This window comes from Lemur catta, chromosome 6, assembly GCF_020740605.2.
Source record: "Lemur catta isolate mLemCat1 chromosome 6, mLemCat1.pri, whole genome shotgun sequence".
NCBI classification, from domain to species: Eukaryota; Metazoa; Chordata; class Mammalia; order Primates; family Lemuridae; genus Lemur; species Lemur catta.
The window spans coordinates 92640963-92663880 of record NC_059133.1 but is presented as its reverse complement, the minus strand read 5'-3'; the positions used below and the strand labels follow the sequence as shown (position 1 = coordinate 92663880).

At 43.5% G+C, this 22918-nt stretch overlaps 1 protein-coding gene across 1 annotated transcript in view; it reads right to left on the bottom strand.

Annotated features, from left to right (window-relative positions):
* Positions 1-506: 506 nt before the first annotated feature.
* LOC123640615 (antigen WC1.1-like) overlaps positions 507-22918 on the bottom strand; it is a 38043-nt gene continuing 15631 nt past the window's right edge. Inside the window, exons 4-15 of the mRNA XM_045555206.1 lie at positions 20359-20667; positions 19948-20265; positions 11621-11713; positions 11227-11541; positions 9791-10105; positions 4537-4578; positions 4027-4440; positions 3879-3911; positions 3347-3484; positions 2842-2934; positions 1856-2002; positions 507-740 (exon numbers count right to left, since the gene is read on the bottom strand). Coding sequence (XP_045411162.1) covers positions 595-740; positions 1856-2002; positions 2842-2934; positions 3347-3484; positions 3879-3911; positions 4027-4440; positions 4537-4578; positions 9791-10105; positions 11227-11541; positions 11621-11713; positions 19948-20265; positions 20359-20667 — 2363 coding nt within the window. The 3' untranslated portion in view covers positions 507-594. The remainder of the gene's footprint in view (positions 741-1855; positions 2003-2841; positions 2935-3346; positions 3485-3878; positions 3912-4026; positions 4441-4536; positions 4579-9790; positions 10106-11226; positions 11542-11620; positions 11714-19947; positions 20266-20358; positions 20668-22918) is intronic.

The window sequence follows — 22918 nt, the reverse complement described above, 5'->3', positions numbered from 1 at the left end:
AAATGGAAAAAGTAACCTAGGGAGTTAGAGATGAGAAAGAAGACATAGTTATGTAGGATTAGATTTGTAATTGGTCCATGAAAATTTGGGCAGAACAGGGAAAATTGTGTCCATTCCCTTCCACCTGACAACCTCCCCCCCTCAACTTAGAAACTGACCCCCAAGTCTGTTAAAACAAGATGCTGTGACATCTCCGGGAAGAGCATACATCAATGGTCAGCATTGGCTCTTTCCGCTTGAGTTCATCTTGCTGGGAACGAGGGTGAGCATGTGGACCAAGTGCAGAACCTTGTCTACGTGACCTGGGACATCCCTGCGCCTGGGCACAGCGATGCGTCGAGTAGCCTGTGGGGGATTTGAGAGAACAGGTCAGTTCATTTTCCTGGTGTTTCCTCTGAGGGAAACTGTGATTAGGGGCTAATCCTCCAAGAGCAATAGGGATGAAACTTGCTAAACTATCACAAAGCAAAAAGTACTTTATTCAAAATATGTAGTTTTGAGTAATTTCCATGTCATGCAATTACGGGTCAGCAGTAGTTCATCGGGCTGCAGGCAATTAGACTGTCAGAGACTCATCTCATTCCTAATACGACACTATGGGAAAGCCGCCGTAGATGTTCCAGGGGCAGGTAGTTCAACATCGTCATACGCAGGGTCCCCTTCTTGCCCCTGGGGCAGCCAGGGTCTATCTGGTCCTTTCCCAGGGTCTGCTGCCCCTCTGTGGAACTGCACCAAAGATCCTGAAACGGTACAGAGACGTTGGTTAGAGATGTGACAGAGGGAGAGGACAGAGACCTGTGGTGCAGGCACAGTCAAGGAAGTGGGGAGGACAAACCTTCCCCAGGGGCCACCAATGCTAAGGAAGCTCAGGCCACTTAACATTAGTTACGGCAAGGAACACATCAGGGCGACCCCGTCAGGATCCAGTTCACGTGGGTCCCTGGGGCTTAGTCCCAGCTCACTGGGGACACTGGATCACAGGAGATCTGTGGCCAGTGCAGGTGCCCTGTGCTGACCTGTTTCCTGGCTCACACAATCAGTGAGGAGATGCAAAAGGAATCAGTAAGAATCCTAAGAGGGGATGTGAAAATTTCTCCTTTCACACCGGACAGGTCTGAATTCACAGGAAGAAGGAAGCAGGATATGACATCTGGAGAAACGTGTTTCTCACTGACCATCCAACGGTGCACTTGGTGGCCTTGGTCTGTGTTCCCAAATGCCCAGAGAACCATTGCAGAATCCTCCCACAGTTGCCCTGTCCCCAGGAATGCCAGGGCTCCCAGATGGAGAAATACTCTGCTCTGAAGAATGAGCGTCTTCACTCGCCATTGCAATGTCTGGAGAAGCTTAGCCTTTAGCTGCCTACAAACTCGTAGTCTGCGTCCACCACCATGACTCTAGTTTTTAAGACCACCATAGATCATAGACCTTGCACAGATCGGTGCTAACACCTAGTCACAGCACATCTTAAATTATCAAAATGTGTCACAAATTCCAATATTACAATCTTTAAAATAACTCTAACTGCCTTTCAAACATGAGTCAGCACAAACACGTTATCAGAACAGTTCTTCTATTTTTGGATTTGGTAAATATGCTCAATTAATCTGCAAGTGTCAAAGCAGGCACATTGAGGATGAAGTGACAGAGACACAGACACCAGGAAGGCAGAGGGATCCCCCTTCCCACAGAATCTGACAACATTAAAGAAAGGAATGTGGTCGAGGTGATGCTCTCAAACACAGGAGGTCATCCAATTTTTGAGTCTGCACAAACAATGAGCACTGAGAAACTCAAATTCACTCTGTCCTGGAGGGAGACAAAAGATCACTGCAGACCAACTCATGCCACTCACCTGCCTGAGAGGCCCTCGCCCCATGCTCCTCCTCCGGGGGCAGCTCCCCCCGACTCATCCGCGGGACGGGGGGCGTCTCCACACCTGGCGTCTCTGCAGCATCGTCATAGCCGTCACTGGGTGCATCAGCCGCCTGTCCCAGAGGGTCTGAGGGCAGACAGGGAGCAGGTGGAACCACAGTGAGTGGCTTGGCCTGGGCGACACCGACAGTCCCTCTACCCAGAGACTCTGATGGTTCATCTATGGAGGCACCACTCACTCCCTGTGTTAACAGGCTTTTCAAGGCCAAGTGTTTCACAAACGGGAAAATAATCCAAATACCCTAATAGCTCTCGATGAAAACAGCATATTTCAAAGAGACTCTCACACCAGTGAGCATCACTAAATATTAATAAAACATTTAGTCAGATTACGCATACCAGGTGTTATTTTTTTTAAGAACGTGTGCGAGTTGTGACTGAACAAGACTGGCTCCAGGCAAAAGAACCCTGCCCAAACATGTGACCTCACACAGTCGCCAGAGAAGGGGGAGGCTGGACCCCAGCTGGAAGCAAGAGCCCCCTCCAACCCCAGTCAGAGGAACACTGTCCCCTCAGGACCTCACCTCCATGAGGGAAATTCCTCCTGCCCCTGAACCCAGCCAGGGAAGAGCCAGCTCTGCTACCCGGAGTGGATTTATAGTCACCGTTGTCCTCGGCGTCCCCTATGTAATATGGCAGTTTACTCTCTGAGTCTTCTGACAGGAACCCTAATGTGGAGAAAAACATCCAGAAACAAACAGAGCAATGCCTCCACCCCCGTTGGCCCGTGGAAAGGCAGAGAAGGAATCTGCGGCCCACGTGGCTCCTGGGGCGTGAGGGGAAGGCTCGGTGCTCTGGGGCTACCGAGAGGCCGAACCTGCGTCCTCCGGGGGCCTGGGGCAGAGGTGGGTCTGCGGGTGATGGCAAGACTTGGCTCACGGTGGCTGACAGCCAGGGGTCACGCACCTGGGCTGCCCAGCAGATCCTCCCTTGTCATCCCGAGGTAATCGATCTCCTGGTAAACAGGCTCAGCGAGTGCATCCTGGAAAGTGGATAAGGCTGAGGAAAGCAGCGGCAGGTCAGAGATCGCCACCGGAGACCACCCTGGATTCAGCAGGCTAAGCCCTCACACTCCCTGATGCTCGCACGTGGAGAGCCCCCAGGGCTGCCAGGACCCCTTGAAGGGCTCAGAGCCCCGGCAGCACGTCTGCACCTCATGGCCTTACCCAGCTTGCATGCACAGCTCAGCTCCTACTCTTTCTTGCCTCCCACAAGAGGCCATGACGTGTGAGTACTCAGACCCCAATCTTAAGAGCCTCCTAAGAGCCCTTGGCGTGTAGTGTAAGGCAGATGGAGTTCGCCAACCAATGCGGTGAGAAGACACCTAGCCCAGCTTTCCTCTTTCCACACCTGGCCCCACTGCCTGCCTCCACACACTTCCCGGGCCACACAGTTGTCCCCCAGGACGCACCTCTGCGCTCTGCTCTCCGTCTGTGCAGCTGAGTCCCCAGAATGACGAGCACCAGGAAGAGAAGGGCTCCCAGGATGAGGCAGAGGATCCCAGGCAGGGAGAAGACGCCAGGGACAGGAGCTGAGCCTGAAATGGCACCTGAGAAGATAAAAGGGTCCTGAGCCTTTAGAGACAGTCATAAACCCACAGATCCCCCATACACCAGCCATGTCTTGCATCCTTTGGCCCATGAAGATGTCAGTTCAGACTCGATGCATCTGCCTTCACCTATGATGTGACCAGCCCAGGCCCTGTCCTGGGGTCTGTCAACTGTCTTCTGAATCCGGTTCTAAGGGATTTCTCTAAAGTGAATGCTGAGTAACCCGTGCAGCTTTCTGGCCGCTACAACTTAATGAAACTTTATGGCTGCTCACAGCACTCAGTCATCAGGGCTACGGTAATTTTGCACAGAGAAGGCAGATTCCATAGTGCAGGTCCCTGACAATCTGGGTGTCTCCTCTGTCACATGGCCCAGAGCAGAAGAAACACTTACCTCCAGGGCTGGGGGGAACAGCTGTCCTTTCATCTGGAGAGAAGAGAAGGAGAACGAGGTCACTGTACTGGCTTGGCCCGGGAAAGTCATTGGGTCACCCCTACCATCACTGGCACATGGTTCTCTCCCAGGTGCCAGGAGATCAGACCTGAGTCTCCCCAGAGCCACAGCACAGGGCAGCAGCTCATCCTAGGAAGAGCTTTTGGATGTGCACGCACACCTACATCAGCCTGGTCCCGCTGCTCACCTGAGCACCTGACTCCCGCGTCCTCCTCATGCTTGCAGTTGCTCCGCCCCCAGGGCTGCGCAGCACAGGCCCACAGGGAGGACTCCGTGCCCTTGCACCGCACATCGTCCATCCAGATCCTTCCATTTCCCGGGCCAAATGCAGCCTCGCCCAGGGCGTCCAGGGCGGAGCCACAGCCCAGCTGCCGACACACCACCTCGGCCTCTGCCAGGCTCCAGGAGTCGTCGCACACCGTGCCCCAGGAGCCTTCGTGCCAAACCTCCACTCGGCCTGAGCACACGCTGTCTCCTCCCCTGAGTCGGAGCTTCTCTTTGTCTGAAAAGGCGGCAAAATATCCTGTTACCCTCCTCACCCCTGGTGGGAGGGAGAGAGCCCCTGCGAGCCTGGAGGGGAGGTGGGGGGCTGATGTACCTGTGCAGGGGGCGGCAGCTGGGCAGCTCTCAGGTCCGGCTCCTGCAGAAGCAGACAATGGGGGAGCCGGATCAGGAGCAGCTGGGCGGCCCTGCCCCAGACAAGGTGCCTACTGTCCTTGGTGCAGTCCATGTACAGGTGACAAAGCAGGCTTCATAATTAACCTTACAGACTAAATCACTGAGATATTTTACTATAGCATATTCGTAACACTAGGTGCAATTATTTTATCTGTTTGTTTATCACTCTCCACATTCCTGCAACAAATACAAACGCTGACATGTACGTACACACGGGCGCAAACATGAATGAAAGCTCTGCTAGAGGAAAGACCTCACCCATTTCATTCCCTGTTCCTGCTCTCAGGACAGAGCCACCCACATTGTATGCATCACCAACAAGTCTCTGCGGAGAGTCTTCTATGAATGCTATGATTAGGGCTTGATAAATAGGTATTGAGTGAATGCATAGATGAGTAAATTCCACTGAAAAAGTTCCATTAAATTCTTCTAATCGGTACGATAATTATGAAAACATGAATTAATATTAATGGTTTGTGATAATAAATAGAGGCTATTTAAAAACAGTCCAAAATCAGAGGTAATTTGTATTCAATGTTCAATTAATATACCTTTTAATGGAAAATTATAAACCATTCTAAACTACTTCAATCTATTTTTCAGTATGACATGTGGGCTAGCAAAGGAGAATACTATAGTGAGAGGAAAGATTTTAAAAACAGAATATTTAAAAAATAAAACAAGTAGAATTCAAAGAAAGATATATAGACAGATGGCTATTAGACAGAAATGTTCCATGAGACTCAAGTAAATGTACAGAGAAAAAAATGCATCAGAAAGACACAGAGATAAACACAGGACCAAAAACATATAAAATATGTACAACCAAAAGCAGTACACATAAACTCAAAATAATACACAGCATCCAGGAGTATACATGGTACTTGTCATAAAATGTGTAGCAGATTCATGGATGGGACACAGTGAAAGGCAGGGAGGGGTGAGGGAAGGTGGGCTGTCCATCCCTCAATGCCTGTAGGGTTCTTTTACCAGACCGGTAGCACTGTTCATTCCCTGGGGGACCACCATATGAGTGACATCCTCTTATGTTACTTTTACTTAGAGTGAACCAAACCTGCCCTTTGTAACCTCCATCCATCAGTTAGAGCCCGGCCGCTGAAGCAGCTCATGGAGGACCTCCTCCCTCTCCCGTAGCAAAGTCCTTCAAAGACTGAGGTGAACAAGCTACATCACCCCTGACATTTTGCTAAAATACGCCAATTACAGACTCCCTGTGTCATGGTTCCCAGTTGTTTTTTTCCTCAGGACACATGCCACTAGACAATGACATGTGCCAGTGTCACTTCTAAAGGCAGTTCAACCAACCATACATGAACACATCAATCAAATCGGGAAGTAAAATAAATATATTTCCAGCACTGAATAGAGAATATATTATAGGAGAGAAAGACCACTCAAGATGTCACACTAAAGACTGTTAGAATAACCAGGCAACAGGTGACCTTTCCTGGACTAAGGTAACAGTGAGATGGAAGGAGTGGGAGGATTAAAGATGTATCTGATGATAGAGGCACCAGAACCTGCTATTGTGCTGAAAGTGAAGGGAAGGGAAATGGAGAAGTGAAGGTTGACTCCCATGTCCTGAGCTTACGGAACTGGGTCATGGAAGTGACACGAACTGAAATGGGGCATGTGGCAGGGAGGAAAAGTTAGGTGCAGGAATTAAATGTATGGAATCAAACATTCCACTTTAGAAAGCTAAATCTAACATGCCCATTGGACATTCAAGTAAGGATCTCTATTATATATCCATAAAACATATGAGTGTGAAGTTAAGGGCAGAAATCGACTGTGGAGGTATATATTTGAGAGATGTCAGCCAAATGATGACATTTAAGGCTGTGGAACTCAATGGGACCATCTAAGACATACAGCTAAGGAAGAGTAGAGACTCTGATGCTCAGCCCATGGAGAGTCTAAAATCTAGAGGTTGAGCTGAGAAGTTGCAAGGCAGAGAATCAGAATAAGAACAAGCAGTGAGATAGGGTGACTGTCAGGAACGAAAGAGAATTGAGAAAGAAAGACAAGTGAACTTGTTGAATGGTGCTGAGAGGTCAAGAGCAATGAAAAGAGAACTGGTTGTTGTAGTTCATGACATTACCCATTCTGCGCAGTGGTAGCATCTAAAGCATAACTGGGATGAATCCAGAGCAACAAAAGATACGGGATATAGAGTTGGAGACAGTGAGTATCTGACCATACTGTTGGAGATTTGGGTTGTGGAGGGAAGAGAGGAGAGATGGCACAGTAGCTAATGGGGACGTGGGGTGGAGGAAGCAGACTGGTTTGTTCATGTGTTTCCTAGATGGGAGACACTCGAGCCCATGTGCATGTTGAGGGGAATGAACCAGGATAGACAGGGAGAAACTGATGTTGCAGAGGAAGACTGCACCTTTGAAACAGTGAAGTCTTTGACAAGGTGAGTAGGATCAGAATGTGTAGCCCAGGGAGAAGAGCTGGCTTCACACAAGCACTGAGGCCACCGATCCAGAGGCCAGGTAGAGGGTGTGGCCAAAAAACGTGCAAAGGTGAAAGACAGATGAGGAAGCTCTCAGCTGACAATTTTCCCAGTGAAGTGTGAGACTTGAGCATTTAAGAGAGGATGGTGCGGGTAAGAGCCATGTGGGGAGAGCAGAGAATATGGAAAATATGATCTTAGAGAGAGGGCAAGCGCACATGCCAGATAGGCACACTAGAATTTGGGCAGTGTAGAGCCCATTAGAGATTTGAGTCCTGGAATTCAGAAAGAGTCCAGCAATGTAATTGTGTACTATCCTCCAGCCATTTTCACTAGTGCAGCACAGGCAGGGAGTGGTTAGGTAGTTGACTTTATCCTTCCCAGTGCTTGTCAGGTGAGAGTGTCAAAGGGGCAATGCAGTTGAGTGTACTTAGAGGAGAAAGATTACAATGTTGAATCACATTATATAATCTGGCCAGGAAGTAATGTGTAAACATGAGTATTGTGGAAAACTATGAAAAAGTGATGAAGTACAATATTGGGCATCTCCATGAGGATGGAAAGTACTGGAAGAGAAGCATTAAGGATACGTGCCATGAGGAGAAGAGGTAATAATCAGAGAAAGGACCAGCAAAATGGAAAGACTGCAAGGTGCACGGCTGTTGATGGTCAGCAGTGTCTGCACAGGCAGAGGGGATGGAAGGAAGGGACTTAGAAATGAGTTGCTCACTGAATTGAGAGGCCAGGATGCTGTCTCAGCTGGTTTCAGGGTGTTGACAGTGCCTGGGACAAGACAAGGAAGAAGTTGGCTGGTGAACCTGGTGTTACAGTCTTCCTGGCTGAGAGGGAGTGATCAGGGTGAATAACTACAGCAACAAACAGAAGCAGTGCGTGGTATCACCTCATCTGGGAATTTCGAGTGCTAGATGTTGAGATGAAAGACAGAAGAGGAATTGTTGAAAATGACACCTGACAGCAGGGGTATATTTATTCCAAGTTTCACCTCAGAGAAACTGTGTTGATAGAGAAACACAGCCTCCAGTTGATAGGGAAATCGGTGTTTTCAGAGAAAGCAGGTTTTGATCAGAACATGAAAGCTAAGGGAACGTGGCAAGTATAAATAAATTTGACGATGATGGACTCCACATTCCAGCAGGCACCATGGAACGTTCTGTGTGAGTGAGATCATGGGGAACAGTCGCACACAGCATTAAAGGATAAGGCTCTGAGGATGAAGGATCCACCAGGAAGACTGGGATTCTGAGATCAACTCAAGAACAAAGATATAAGCACACCAGGCCCCTGATCTCTCAGCTGTTCCCATGACGTGGCCGACAAGAACATGAACAAACGTCCTTTCCAGGGCACTGTCACGGGGGCCCTGCCTGAGAGAGGCCTCTGGCTCTGGTCACCTTTCCAGGTAATCAGCTATTCCCTCCCCTGCCCTTTGTCTGCTCTGGCCATGACGAAACTTTCTCAATACCTCAAAGACACCATGATCCCCTCACCAACCTCAGTATTTACACCCCCAAAATCATCCCTCCAATTACTTCCCCTTAGCAAATTCCTACTTGTCCTCAGGTCTCAACCAAAATGCCATTGATTCTTTTGCTCCAAGTGCTCACTGCCAGCGTCTTCTACTTCTTCATGACTCTTGAAATTTCTGCCTAATGAGTGTTTTCAGCTCGAGTGTAAGCTGCCTGAGGGACATGACTAGCAATATAAATTTCTACCTACACGCACTCAATACTTTCTGCCAACACACTCAGACGTTGTGGGACTGGAGCAGACGCAGCACAGAATGAAAGACCACGGGCTCAGAGAACAGAGCAGTCAGGACTGCAGCTCCTAGGCTGCCCCTTACTTTAGGGTGCAGGGCATATGACACGGCTGCTCTTAGCCTCAGTTTCCCTGTCTGCTTAAAGAGATCACAATAGTACCTACTAACAGTTTGCTGCGTGGATTAAGTCTCATCATATGTGAAAAAAACCCAAAACTCAATATAACGATAGCACCTAGTAAGTGATTTATATAACTGAGTTCCTATCTCTTGCTCTCCTCACTCAGGAAATACAGAATAATGAACACGGCCTAAGATGGCATGAGCAATTCCTTAGAAAGTTTATTAGAGTACTAGTTCATGCTCCCACACGTTCAACTCAACCTCCTTGGTATTTTTCACATAAACTGCTGTTGGCATAGGTTTCCTTTTTTAATTTTAATTTTTTTTATTTCAGAGTATTATGGTGGTACAAATGCTTTGGTTACATAAATTGCCTTTGCACCACCCAACAAGCATGCGCATCCCCCAGATGGCATGCACCACATTGGTTAGGTGTGGCTTTACCCGTACCCTCCACCTCCCTCCCACCTGCCCAACGCCTATGAATGTTACTTCCCATATGTGCACATTAGTGTTGATCACTTAGTACCAACTTAACGGTGAGTAGACGTAGTGCTTGTTTTTCCATTTTTGTGATACTTTACTTAGAAGAATGGGCTCCAGCTCCATTGGGGCACAGGGTTTCTTATTTTTGCCTTTGCAACTAGATTGAAACCCATGGATTAAAAAATCTCCACCCAAAATTAATTTGTAGATTTGTCATATACTCATTACTTAGATTTGAAAATATAAAATTTCACTAACAACAACTACAGGGATAGGACAGACACACAGAAATAGACAAAATGTCACCTGCACATGTGATGTAAGCTTCCTCCGTTGAAAAGCAAGATCTGTCTTTCCAGGGATCAGAAGGACACTGCCAGAGGGAGGTAGCAGTTTTCCGACACCGGATTCCATCCACCCACCGGGATCTAGAACCTTCTCTGACAGCGACAGAAGAGTCGAGAGTCCCGCTGTCCCCACAGCCAAGCTGTCTGCAGATGACGGACAAGGTCGTGGCTTCCATGGGGCTGTGGCAGACACTGCCCCAGGTCCCGTTGTAGAAAACTTCCAGCCACCCAGCACACATCTGGTCCCCGCTCACCATCCTGAGGGCCAGGAACTCTGCAATCAGAAGGAGGAAAGAGGGCACGGTAAGCATTGCACTCTTGGTGCTGGGGGTTTTGTTTTTCTTCCTTCCTGTCTCAAAGGTGGTGAACACTCATCGCTGACTCTGCTGAGGAAGTGCTGCTATGTGGAACATGAAAATTTTTCTCCCTTGTCTGATTTTGCCAATTTGTGCCTGTCTTTCTATTTCTACAATGATGTAGTGAAATATAAACAGACCTGGGCACTCTGCGGGGAGGAAAGCTGGATCCTGTCTACTGACTACACTTCTGGCAGACTCCATGAAATGGAGTTTGGGTAAGGGGTGGGGAGCACAATAATGGAGCCACAGATATGTTCACTCCTAACCCTTCAACCCGTGCATGTGTTACCTTACATGGCAAGGGGACGCTGCAGCCATTACTAAGACAAAGACCCCGGGATGGTGACATCATTCAGGGCTATCCTGGATTAACCCGCCCAAGCTAATCCCATCCTTGGACCTGCTATCCTTAAAAGCAGATAACCTTTTCTGGCCTTGGTCAGAGGGCGATGACACTACGTAAGAATGGTCAGAGAGGTGCAGTGCTGTCGGCTGGACAAGGAAGAGGGCTATGAGTCACGGAATGCAGGCGACTTATGCAAGCTGGAAAAGGCAACACCAGGAATTCTTCCCCAGAGCCTCAGAGGAATGCAGCCCTGCTCACACCTTGATTGTGGCCCCGCGAGACCCGTGTCAGACTATGGCCTCTAGAACTGTCATATAATGAAGTCCTGTTGTTTTAAGCCACTAATTTTGTGGCAATTTGTTATGATACAGCAGCCATAGGAAAGGAATACAGCGGGCCTCAAGATTTTGCTGCCACAGGTAACTGAAGAGTGACCTCTGCTTTCAAACGGAAACTCCGTAGCAAATGACCGTGTCAGGAAGTATCGCTGAGAAGGAAGGACCAGAACCTCAGCTGCTGGGAGGAAATGAAAGCCCCTAATCTGCACATCTGCTGGAAAGACAGGCGCTATGGAAGCAGCCTCCTTCCCTCTGGCCCTTTCAGCAGCTCCGGGTCTTCCCCCAGGGCTCAGATGCCACCCTGGAGAGCGCCCCCACCTCCCCCAGCCTGTGGACAATGTGCCCCCCAGACCTGAGCAGGTGACCCCCGCGTCCTCCTTGTGCCTGCAGTCGTGCTGCCCCCAGCCCCGGGAAGGGCACTTCCACACGTGGGACTCTTTTCCTGTGCAGTTCAGGTCATCCAGCCAGATGGGCCCTGACCCCTCCCCGAAGTGAGCAGAGCCCAGGGCTTTCAGGGCCTGTCCACAGCCCAGCTGTCTGCACACCACGTGGGCGTCACTCAGGTCCCAGCTGTCATCACAGATGGTGCCCCAGGAGCCCTCATGGTAGATCTCCACTCTCCCGGCACAGCGGCTGTCCCCGTCCACCAGGCGGAGCTGTCGGCTCTCTGAGGAGAGACAGAGCCATGTCAGTGGGGCGTTTGTACAGGAAGTAAGAAGGGTTTCTGGGCCTGTGGGACCTCTCACCTGAGCAGTTGGCAGCACTGTCCTCTGAGGCTGCAGGGGCTGCTGGGTCAGACAGGGAGTCACTGCACTGGGGCAGCAGCTGGGTCTGGTGTCCTACAGAGAGGGTTAGAGAGCAGGAAAGGGAACTCAACTGGAAATAATCTAGTGATGGGATCTGAGATGAAGGCTTTTATATGTTCATATCTTCAGAGTTAATATTCTGTATGGAGATTTCTGCTTTTGAAAATGTAAACTTTGTATTTTAAACCAAACATACAGTAGAAATGACTTCAGAAAAGTGAAAGTATGTCAACATTGTTTGGAAGCATTTTAGATCTCCCAAGGTAGTGAGAGTTTTGGAGCCAAGCTCTCAGACAGAAGTAAGAGACTGTGGTGTGTCTCCTTCTCCTTGGGGCATTGGCCCGTTCAAAAGTAATAGTTGAGACCCTGAAGAGTTCAGTAGAGGTTTTGCGAGACTCACAGGACTTCGGAAATATAAGTGTAATTCAGGGTTTGCCAAGGGGGTGCAGTCCTGTTAAATAACCAGAAATCTGTACCATAGAAGGAAGAAATAGCCTAAAAGTACACTATTCCTTACAAGGATGGTTGCCTAGCTCCTAATCGTTTCAATTCTCTTTAAATATGCTGATTTGCCCCTAAAAATAGAATTGTTTTTGAAGGATTTCTATGATTTTTCATTTACAATATCAATAAAAAATACCCCCATAAAAGAGATTTGATGGAAAACCAATAGGAAAAAGGAGACATAAAAAGATTTTTATAAAGGATCCAGCTAATAGATTTACCTGATAGGGAATTTTAATAAACATAATTAAAATGATCAAAGAATTAAATGGCATGATGCATATCTTGGCAGAGAAGTTATAAAAAAATCAAATAAAAATTTGAGTGCTGTAAAAGCCAATAGCTAAATTTAAGAACTCAAGGGATCAAACAGTAGATTACATCAATGCAAGGTAGAAATAATAAAATGGAAAATCAGAGGAAAATACACAGAATAAACCACAGAAAGACAAAAGAAGAGAAAATATAAAAAGACACAAAACACACCGTGAAAAGTCCTTATATTAATTTATACAAAGTCCTAGATAATATAAAGCCCTAATTGACAGTACTAAAAGTAGAAATTAGGAAATCTACAACCAAAGTGGGATACTTAATACACCTGTGATGGTTTTCAACACATCCACAAAATCTTTGACACTGCTTCCATTGAGATATGGGGTCTATGTCTCCTTCCCTTGAATCTGGGCTGAACTTGGTTATTTGCTTGTGAGGTGTAGAATGCATGGAGGATACCACTGTTTGACTTAGGAGAATAGGTCAGAAAAATCATACAGCCTCCCCTGATTTGCTCAGCACGTTTGCTTTAGGAGAGGTCTACTCTGTTGAGACGTGGTGCTGGAGAGGCCACATGCAGGGGCTCTGGTCAGCTGCCCCAGCCAAACTTTCAGCTGCCAGCCGTGTGAATGAGCTGTCCTGGATTCCCAGCTCAGTGAAACCTTCGAATGACCTCGGGCCTGCATGGCATCTAAACGCAACCTCATGAGAGACACCAACGGAGAGCCACCAAGCTGAGCCCTTCCCAAGTTCCTGAGCCAGGAAATCACGAGCAAAATGAAATGTATTTTTTGTTTTCTGCTGCTAAGTTTTTTTGGGAAAATTTGTTATGCAGCAATAGTAAGCAGGATTCTTATGCTTACCATAATATCCAGCAATGCTACTGCTAACTAGAAAGGGAAAGAGAAATGTTTGTCTTCAACTCAACTTCTACTAAAGAGAATTAAAAATGTTTGTCTTCACAAAGACCTGAGTATGATTTTTCATAGCATCTTTATTCATAATATACCAAAACATATGCTATCACTTTTGGGACCAGGCAACAGGAAGAAGTTGGAAGGGCCTCAAGGTCATTTTTAGTAGAAGCCTGAAGGGCGTTGGTGGAACTGTTTGTGAGGCCTAAAGGACATGAGGAAAATGTGATTGGCAGCTGGTGGAAAGATAAAATGGTGGCTTTAGGTGGCTAGATTTTGAAATAACTTGTTATTCAGAAACAAAAAAGAACTATGTCAGTAACTGATAGAGCAAGCTGACAAAACAGTCAGTATTTAGAATATCAAAATGGTATGAATTAACAAATATGGAAATCAAAACTGCAGAATACACATTCTCAAGAGCATGTAGACCATTTCCTGTGACTGTACATTACATCAGAAATGAGGTCCAAATTTTTTCAAACGATTGAATCCACAAAAAATCATATTCTTTTACCACAATAGAATTAAGCCAGAAACAAACAAAACTAGTCAAATCAACTGTATTGAATAATTTTTATGCTATGAAATACACCTTTTAACAGTACATCTTGATAAGTTTTGATAAATGTATGTACCTATATAATCCACCACCATAGTCAAGATGCAACACGTTTGCATGAACCCACAATGTTCCTATATGACTTTGCAGCAAATACATCCCCGCCCCCCAACCCTTGCCCTAGGCAAACATTGATTGGTCTGTCTCAATAGTTTAGTTTTATAGCTTCTAGAATTTAATGGTGTTATACAAATATATTCCTTTTGTTATACAAATATGTTGGCTTCTTTTTCTCAGCATGATTTTGAGATTTATCTGCATCAATGTGTGTATTAGTAGTTTGTTCTTTTTATGGTTGAAAAATCTTTCATTGTTTGAATATACAAAAATTTGTTTATCTATTCTTCTGTTAATAGAAATTTGGGTTGTTTGCAATTTTTTTGCTACTGTGAATAAGGACACTATGAACATTAATGCCTAAATATTTTTGTGGACAAATTTGTTTTTTAATTTCACTCAGGTAAATATCTAGTAGTGGAATTGTTGGGTAAAATGGTAAGTGTATGTTTAATTAAAAAAAATTCTTGCTTTTCCAGAGTTTGTCTCCTTTTACATTACCACCAGCAATGTATGAGAGCTTTTCTTGCTCCGTATCCTTCCTCCTTTGTAAAAGTTGGAAATATCACTGCTTTAAATTTTAGCCATTCTTATTTGTATAGCGGCTGGCATCTCCTTATACTTTAATTTGAATTTTCTTTATGACTATTGATGTTAAGTATCTTTTAACTTGCTTATTGGCCATTTGTAAATCATGATGTTGTGAAGCATTTCTTTAAATATTCTGCCCATTTGTAAACTGGGCATTTGTCTTATTTTTGAGTTGTAAGAGTTCTTTACATATCCTGAATATAAGTCTTTCATCAGATTTACATATTGCAAATAACTTTTCTCTATCAGTGGAATACCTTTTCATTTTCTTAATATTGCCTTTCAAGAAGCAAAAGTTTTAAATTTTGATGAAGTCCAATTCTCACTTTAAACATGTAGTTAATGCTTTCTGTGCCTTATGAAATGTTTGCTTACTCCAAGATCATGAAAATTTTTTTCTTTCTTCTAAATGTTTAATGATTAAAATTTTTATATTTTGGTTGATAATTCATTTTGGAGTTCATTTTTTTGTTATTGTGTAAGCTAACGGTTGTATCTCATTTTTTACCCATACAGATATCTATTCATTCCAACATCATTTTTTGAAAAGACTATACTTACCCCACTGAAAAATTTTGGCATCCCAATTAGCTTGTTAGGATTGCCATAAATAACAATGTATTAATACCACAGGTTGAGTGGCTTAAACAGAAATTTATTTTCTCGCAGTTCTGCAGGCTGAAAGTCCAAGATTAAGGTGTTGGCAGGGTTGGTTTCTTCTGAGGGCTGTGAGGTAAGCATCTGTTCCAGGCTTCTCTCCTTGGATTGTAGATGGCCTGTGTCTCTACGTGGTCTTCCCTGCATATGTGTTCTAACCTCCTCTTATGAGGACAGCTGGCATATTGGATTAGGGTCTGCCCACATGGCTTCCTTTTACCTTAATTACCTCTTCCAAATACAGCCACAGTCTAAGGGTGTGGGGGTCAGGACTTCAGCAAACGAATTCTAGGGGGACCTAATTAAGCCTATAACAGCATCTTTGTAGAAAATCAATTTAGTATACATAATTTAGGTTTATTTTTGTATTCTCTAATCTGTTTCATTGATCTATATATCCATCCTTACTCCAAGCCCATACTGTTTTGATTACTGTAGCTTTATAGTAAGACTTGAAATCATATAACTCCCAAATTGGTTCTTCTTTTTCAACATTGTTTTACCCATTGTAGCTTCTTTCCATTTCACGTAGATTTTAGAATTGGCTTGTGAAATTCTATAAAATATTTGGATACTTACCTAATCCAAATGAATCAACATGGCATTTTGTCTGTTTTTGTCTGTTTTAGTAAAAAGAAAAATATTATACTTGAGTAGCCATCTGAGGCTGCCAGAGCCTCAGAGTTATGGCTGGTGGTTTATTCTGTGAAGGGAAGACCACAGCACCAAAAAGGAGTTGGGCAGATATCTTCTGAGATCAGAATCTGGTGCCTGTCCAACTGTTGATCACTAAAAACATCTTATAGGTTACAGGGAAAAGGGATCAAGAACTCCTGAAACATAGGGGATATTAAGCCAAAAGTTCAGCCACTTTGTGGGCCAGGATCAACATTCTTTCCAAAACCCCTATTAATATATTTTGTGCATGGAAGATCAAAGAGCTATTTCCCTTGTACCAGGTTCTGCTGAATGGAAGGGCATGTGCAGCCTTACTCAGGACCATCAGTTTGCTGCAGCTTTTGCAGAAATGTGGAAGGAGAGAAAAACTTTAAATCTCATGAGTTGGATAAAGGCAGGGGTGCGTAACCATAGCCTGTATAAGAGAATCGTCCAACTCCACCTTTAAATGGAATACTTCTCTGAGGGTGCTGAAATGTTGAGAATGGAAACATCTTTGGATTGGTCATCTGATGATACTGAAAATTTCTTAATTCTATCCCTTTGCCCAGCTGATGATAGATGCTGTGGTCAAAGGGGCTTTTGTTGCTTGGGCTCCTGTGTGACTGCTACTGGGGAGACCAGGTGAGGTCAGCATGGTGGTTGTAGATCTTCTGCCAACTGCCATGAATGGTACTGAATGATGGGAAAGTGATTAGAATTTTTCAGAAGAAAGGCAATAATAAGAAAAAATATCATAAAAACACAATAGGACAATTAAACTGGGTGGAAGCGTGCAGATTATTGATTAAAGATGTTATGAAATAGGAGGCAATGAAGGAGTAGCTGCTAAATTGTAGTGAATCACCATAAGGGATTAAGTGGTCTGGGTGTCCCAACAACTTAAACTGTAAAAGGATCATGTTAAGTTCACTCAATTCATCCTAACCTTGATGAATTTAAAATATTCACTGACTACTCAAAGGAGGAATCTATAGATCTGTCAGAGCCAATCAGATTTAAATGGTGCGAGGTAAAGGAGAGGAGGATGAGTCTGAGTGACAGGTGGGCCAGCGTCTCTTGGCCCAGCCCCAGCAGGGGACAGGAGGCCATTTGAGTTGGTCTGGGTAACATGGCATGGGGGTGGGGAGAAAACAGTAATGAGGTTGCTGGTGCTCAATGTACTGTCATACCTAGACTTGGCTATGAAACAAAAGGGCAATATAATTAAGCTAGGAGGATGTGGTGATGCAATTATAGAGGACTTGCAGGTGAACGTATGGCTGAAAGTAGGAATTTATGAACAAAAGAAATGATGTTTTCGCCTCACCCCTACCGTAATGTATTATAGAAATAAATGTGATGTCTGAGTGGAGAAATCTTCCCTTGCCCAAGCCACTGGAAAAGGGATGTACAAAGCTACTCTTCATCCTGTTTTAATCAGGCCTGTGAGGTGGGAACCTTGGAATTATCTAAACCCACTCACGTGACTAATTTAAAATAGCATAGAATACCTGGGGGGCACTAAGAATTTAGGCCTTATTTAAGGATCCGTTAGATGCAGGTGTAATTGTACTCATCATTTTCTTATTTAATAGCCCTATGTGACCTGTGAGAAAAGCTAATGGGGTCCTGGAAACCAACTGTGGATTACAGAGTTTCAAAGTAAGTAGTGTCAGCTGTATCCAGTGTGATATTAACAACTCAAGCTGTACAACAAGTTAAGGAAGACTGGTGTTTTGTGATTAATTTTGCTAATGCTTTCTTTTCAATTTCTACTTTGAAAAAAAGTCAGAGCCAATTTGTATTTATGTAGGACAGACTCTAATATTAATTTACTGTGCTCACACAGTATTTAAGTCTTCTGTTATTGCCATAGCTGAAATTAAGGGACATTCTACATAATAATTGGCCTGTATTCTTAAAAAATGTCACAGTCATAAAATTCAAAGAAAGATTCTGAAAGTGTTCCTATTAAAGGAGACTAAATGGACATGACAACTGATTGCACGTTACTTTTACTTTTTTTTTGTACTTTTACTTGGAACTGTTGGTAAAATCCGAATAAGGCTTATGGACTAGGTAATAGTATTATAACAAGGTTAATTTCTGGGATTTGGTAACTGTACTGTAGTTATGTAAGGAAATTCTTTGAAGTATTTTAGGGGTAAAGAGACATCATGTCTGCAACCTACTTTTAACTACTAATTCAGAAAGATTTTATATATTCATGGAGAAATGGGGCAGAGAGGGGAGGGGGGAGAAAGAGAAAGAGAAAGAAAGGGAGAAAATAGCATAATACTAAATCAGGGAATTTGGGTAAAGGTTATCTGGAAATTCTTATACTACTCTTACAACTTTTCTGTAATTCTCAAATTATGTAAAAAGAAAAAAAACACACAAAAAAAAAACAAAAAATAAAGGTGACAAGTCAGAGAGAACTCATTCTCAGGAGATTTTCACTGAAAGAAATGCTAATAACATCAAATCATAAAATATCTAGGAGAAAAACATAAGAAAAGATGTGTAAAACCTCTGAGAGAAAGTAAAGAATTAATGAATGGAGGTACATGCCACGTAAATGAATTGAAAGACTTAATATTGTCAAAATCAATCATTTCCAAATTTATATGTAGATCGAATCTAATCTCAATCAAATACCATTATGCTTTTTTTTTGGTAGAAAATGACAAGCTAATTCTAAAATTTATATGGAAACACATAAGACCAAGCATGACCCACATACATGGCAATAAAAGCAAGAAAGTTAGAGGAGTTACTTTAAAGTAACTCCTTACAGTTATACAGATTTACCATGAAGTCACAATAACTAAGAAAGTATAGTATTGGTACAAGGATAGACAAATGATAGAATGGAACAGAATAGAGTTTAGAAAAAGACTCTGACATACTTGCACTGTGTTTATGACAAAGGTGGCGGAAAGAGTGGGGAAAAGGGTCTTTTCAGGAAAGAATTCTGAGTCAATTGGATAGCCATATGAAAATATGAAACTTGATCTCATCTTATATCATATACAGATATTAATCTGTACAATTATATGCAAAATAAAAATAAAAATAATTAAACTTCTATAATATACTCCTGGAGAATATTTTTACAATATTGAGGTAGGCAAAGTTCTCTTAAAAGGGATTTCTTATATCCTACTTGTTACATCTTACCCTTATTTCTTATGTCTTATGCACTAAGTGCACAGGAAAAAGTTGATAACTTGTGTTTCATTAAAATTAAGAACTTGACTCATCAAAGAACACCATGCCATTAAGAGAGTGAAAATAGAAGGCCAAGAGTCAAACACACAAAGTAAATACACCCATATTTGCACCAAAGATCATTGTCACAGTAATTTGAAGCATTATTATTTGTAATGGTCAAGAACTGCAACAACTCAAATCTCCCCCACCAGTTGAATGGTTCAATTCATGGTCATGAGGTCGATTCAATGGACTACTCTATAGCAATAAAAATGAATGAAGTGCTACTATAAACAACAATGTGGATGAATCCCAAATGTAATGTTGAGTCAAAGAAGTTAGACACAAAAGAGAACATCCTGCATGATTTCATATCCATCATGACAAAAATATTCATTGGTAGTAGAAGTTAGGAAAGTGATTTTCTTTGGAGAGGAATGAGGGTATAGTGAGTGGTGGGGTATGTAAGTGACTTCTGGGGCTGGCTAATGCTCTCTTTGTAGATCTAGGCTGGGGTATTTGACTGGGGTATGTACTTATTATTTATATGTTGTTCTCCATGTATTACACTTGAATAATAATGTTCATTTAAAAAATATTATTCCTCTTAGCACTTCTTGGCCTAAACTGAAAGATGAATGAAAAATGAGAAGCATTTCTCACCACAGAATGTCTCACTAATGTTTCACTTTTGAAGCCAGTTTTTCACATTGTCTGCTCTTAGGGACATTTTGCTTAAGAAGCATCCTGAGTACGAGTGACCTCTCTCTTACCTGAGCAGACCACAGAGGCCGTGTTTCCACGGTTACAGTCGGGAACACCCAGGGCAGTCACAGGGCAATGCCACAGGAAGGGCTCAGCCCCTGAGCAGTGAAATCGGTCTTTCCAGATCCCATTGCCTCCTTCCGCAGAGTATGCTCCTTTTGGGGTAGAGATGGCGACTCCACAGCCCAGTTGACGGCAAACGACATTGGCATTGGCCATACTCCAGTGGGAGGCACAGAGCGGTCTCCAGTCTCCAGAAATATTCATCTCCACTTGTCCCTCACACTGAGAGATGCCGTTTTTCATGAGCCGCACTTCTGTGTAATCTGGTAGGAGAAGACAGGAATTCAGCAAAATCTCATGTTCTTCTTACCCCAACAGAGAATGCAAGGAGGTTAAAGTCCTGCCCTGAGCCTCACCTGAACAGATGATTTGAACAGCCCCACTGTGGTGGCAAGTCCCTCCAGGACAGGGTGCTCTCGGGCAGAGCCAGAGGCTAGACTCCTGCCCCTTGCACCGGAACTCTTCAGCCCAGACCTGTCCACTGGCCCCTCTGAAGGGCATGTGCCCCAGGACAGACACAGCCTTGCCGCACTCCAGCTCTGCACAGATGACCTGGGCAGTGGGAATTGTGAAGTTCCCATCAGAAACTGGAATCCAATCTCCTTTAGGATTCACTTCCACTTGCCCTGAGCAGGGTCCATCTCCTCCAACCAGGCGCACAAATCCTAAGAGAAAAAATGAGCACACTGTCCATGATCCTGGCTTGTCATTATGAAATGACATATTACAGGTAATGATGTGAAAGCTTTTTTTTTCCCCCCCAGGGGTGAGTCATGGGGAGAGGGTTTGACTGTTGGTGTCAGAATGGAACTTACATGAGCAAGTTTCTGAAGACAAATTCAGGGAGAATTTGAAGGGTCAATTCAGAATGGCTGAATCGCAACACACACACACACACACTCACATACATACACACATATATATGTACGTATGTGTGTATACATATCCTTTCATAAAGATACATTATTCTATGTATTAAAAGGATATCTATCTATCATCTATATCTATCTATCTATCTATCTATCTATCTATCTATCTATCTATCTATCTATCTATCTATATCCGTTTATAAGATCTATAGCTTTCCACTGAAGGTGAACTCAATGAAGGCAAAGACTAGGCTTATCTTTTTCACTATTTTATTCCCAGAAGCTTTTACTTCCTGGATAATAATGCCAACTAAGTTAACATTTGTTAATGAATTAAAAAAACTTTCAGTATTTACCCAAACCTCCTGATTTATATTTACTTTCCATTTAGAAATGAGAAAAAGGCCCACTAAATAGTGTGAGACTGAGATAGAAATGGGTTTATTATGACTAAAACAATCAAAGTTCTTTAATCATATTTCCCATCACAGGAGACAGAATTTACAGAATGAAAATCTAGGAACTGGATTAGTAGGGATTAAGATATTTGAACTTGATGCTTACTTTGTTGTGGTTGCTGCTTTGAGGGATTGTTTTGTTACTGCTGAGTAGAATTTGAAGATACTATGGGATATATAGTGAAGATGATCAGGAAGTGATTTGAAATATGGGTTTGGAGCTTTGGGGAGTCTCTGAACTATAGATTTAAATTTGTTATGTAACAGTAAATCAATGGAATAAGGAAATTCAGCAGGGATTCCTTTTCTCAAGAGAAAAACATGGTAAGGATTCAATTTTGTTTTGTTTTCAAAGTAGCCATCAAAATGTGCTGAACATGAAAAGCATTAATTTACTTTCTTAAAATGGTTACTTCAAAAACAATGAGTAAATGTATAATATGAGTATATTGTGACTGTGTAATTTGTGTATAGGAAGATGAGGATTTCCCTTTTTTTAAAAAAATGGTTACTTCAGACATTCTAATTAGACATGCTCCTATTTCTTGATGACACTGATGTATTTAAGTGAAGTCTGGATTCCTGAAGTGTTTCTACAAAGTCATTTTCAATATATATAATGGTTAGGATGAAATGATGATAATGTACCTTACCTGGAAAGCCAGAATGCAGAGTATCCTGATACACAAAAGTTCTAAACTGAAATGACTAAACCTTAAAGCCTTTAAAGAGTGTGAGACTTGAAGTGGTATAAAAATTAGCCATTGATATTGGTGGCCAGGGTCAGGCACAGTGATGATCATCCTCCCTCCCCCAGCCAGAACAGAAAACCCAGTGGCTACGGGCTCTGCCTGTGGATACAGCCATGTCTCATTCCCCATATGCACTGGTTTCCACTCAATTCTACCTCCACAGTAGAGGTTAGAAACAGCACCTTCACTGAGGGCCGCCAGATGTGCATGACTGAGTCAGAGCTACCGGGTTAATTAGATGGATACTTCACCTTGTCTTTGGCTTCGCTATTTTCTTTTCTTTTTCATTTTTTTTTCAGTAGTAAATGGTACCTTTCTAGCTTCCAAGAGGACTGGTGGAGCAGCTCTATTCAGATGCAATAGCATTACCAAGAGAATTCGCGGGGATATCTTATTATAGGCCCCTCTAGTTGGATTGTGACAATGGTATTGGTGTCTTTCTTAGACACTGATTTCCAGTGTAATATAGAATCCTTACAGAGAACTTTTGCATAATTTCCTTTGATGAAAATTGGAAGCATTTCTGAGAAAGAAATAGATCATCCAGTGCAGTTCCCAACTTTACCATTCTGCTCTTCACAGATCCATGGGACCCTAATCCTTTTGTAGCCTGAGAGGGCAGTGACACGAGTAAAATTCACACAATGCATGTTCCTAGGGCAGCAGCCCAGTGTCGGGCACTGCGCTGGACAGAGGTCCTGAAGTGACCCAGCAGCACCATCGCTGCCAGCTCAGCAATCCATCACTCATGTAAAAAAAGCATTTTTTGAGCATTTCTATGTTCTAGGCACTGTATTATGAAACAACAGACACCCCAAAGCCTTGAAATAGTGTTTG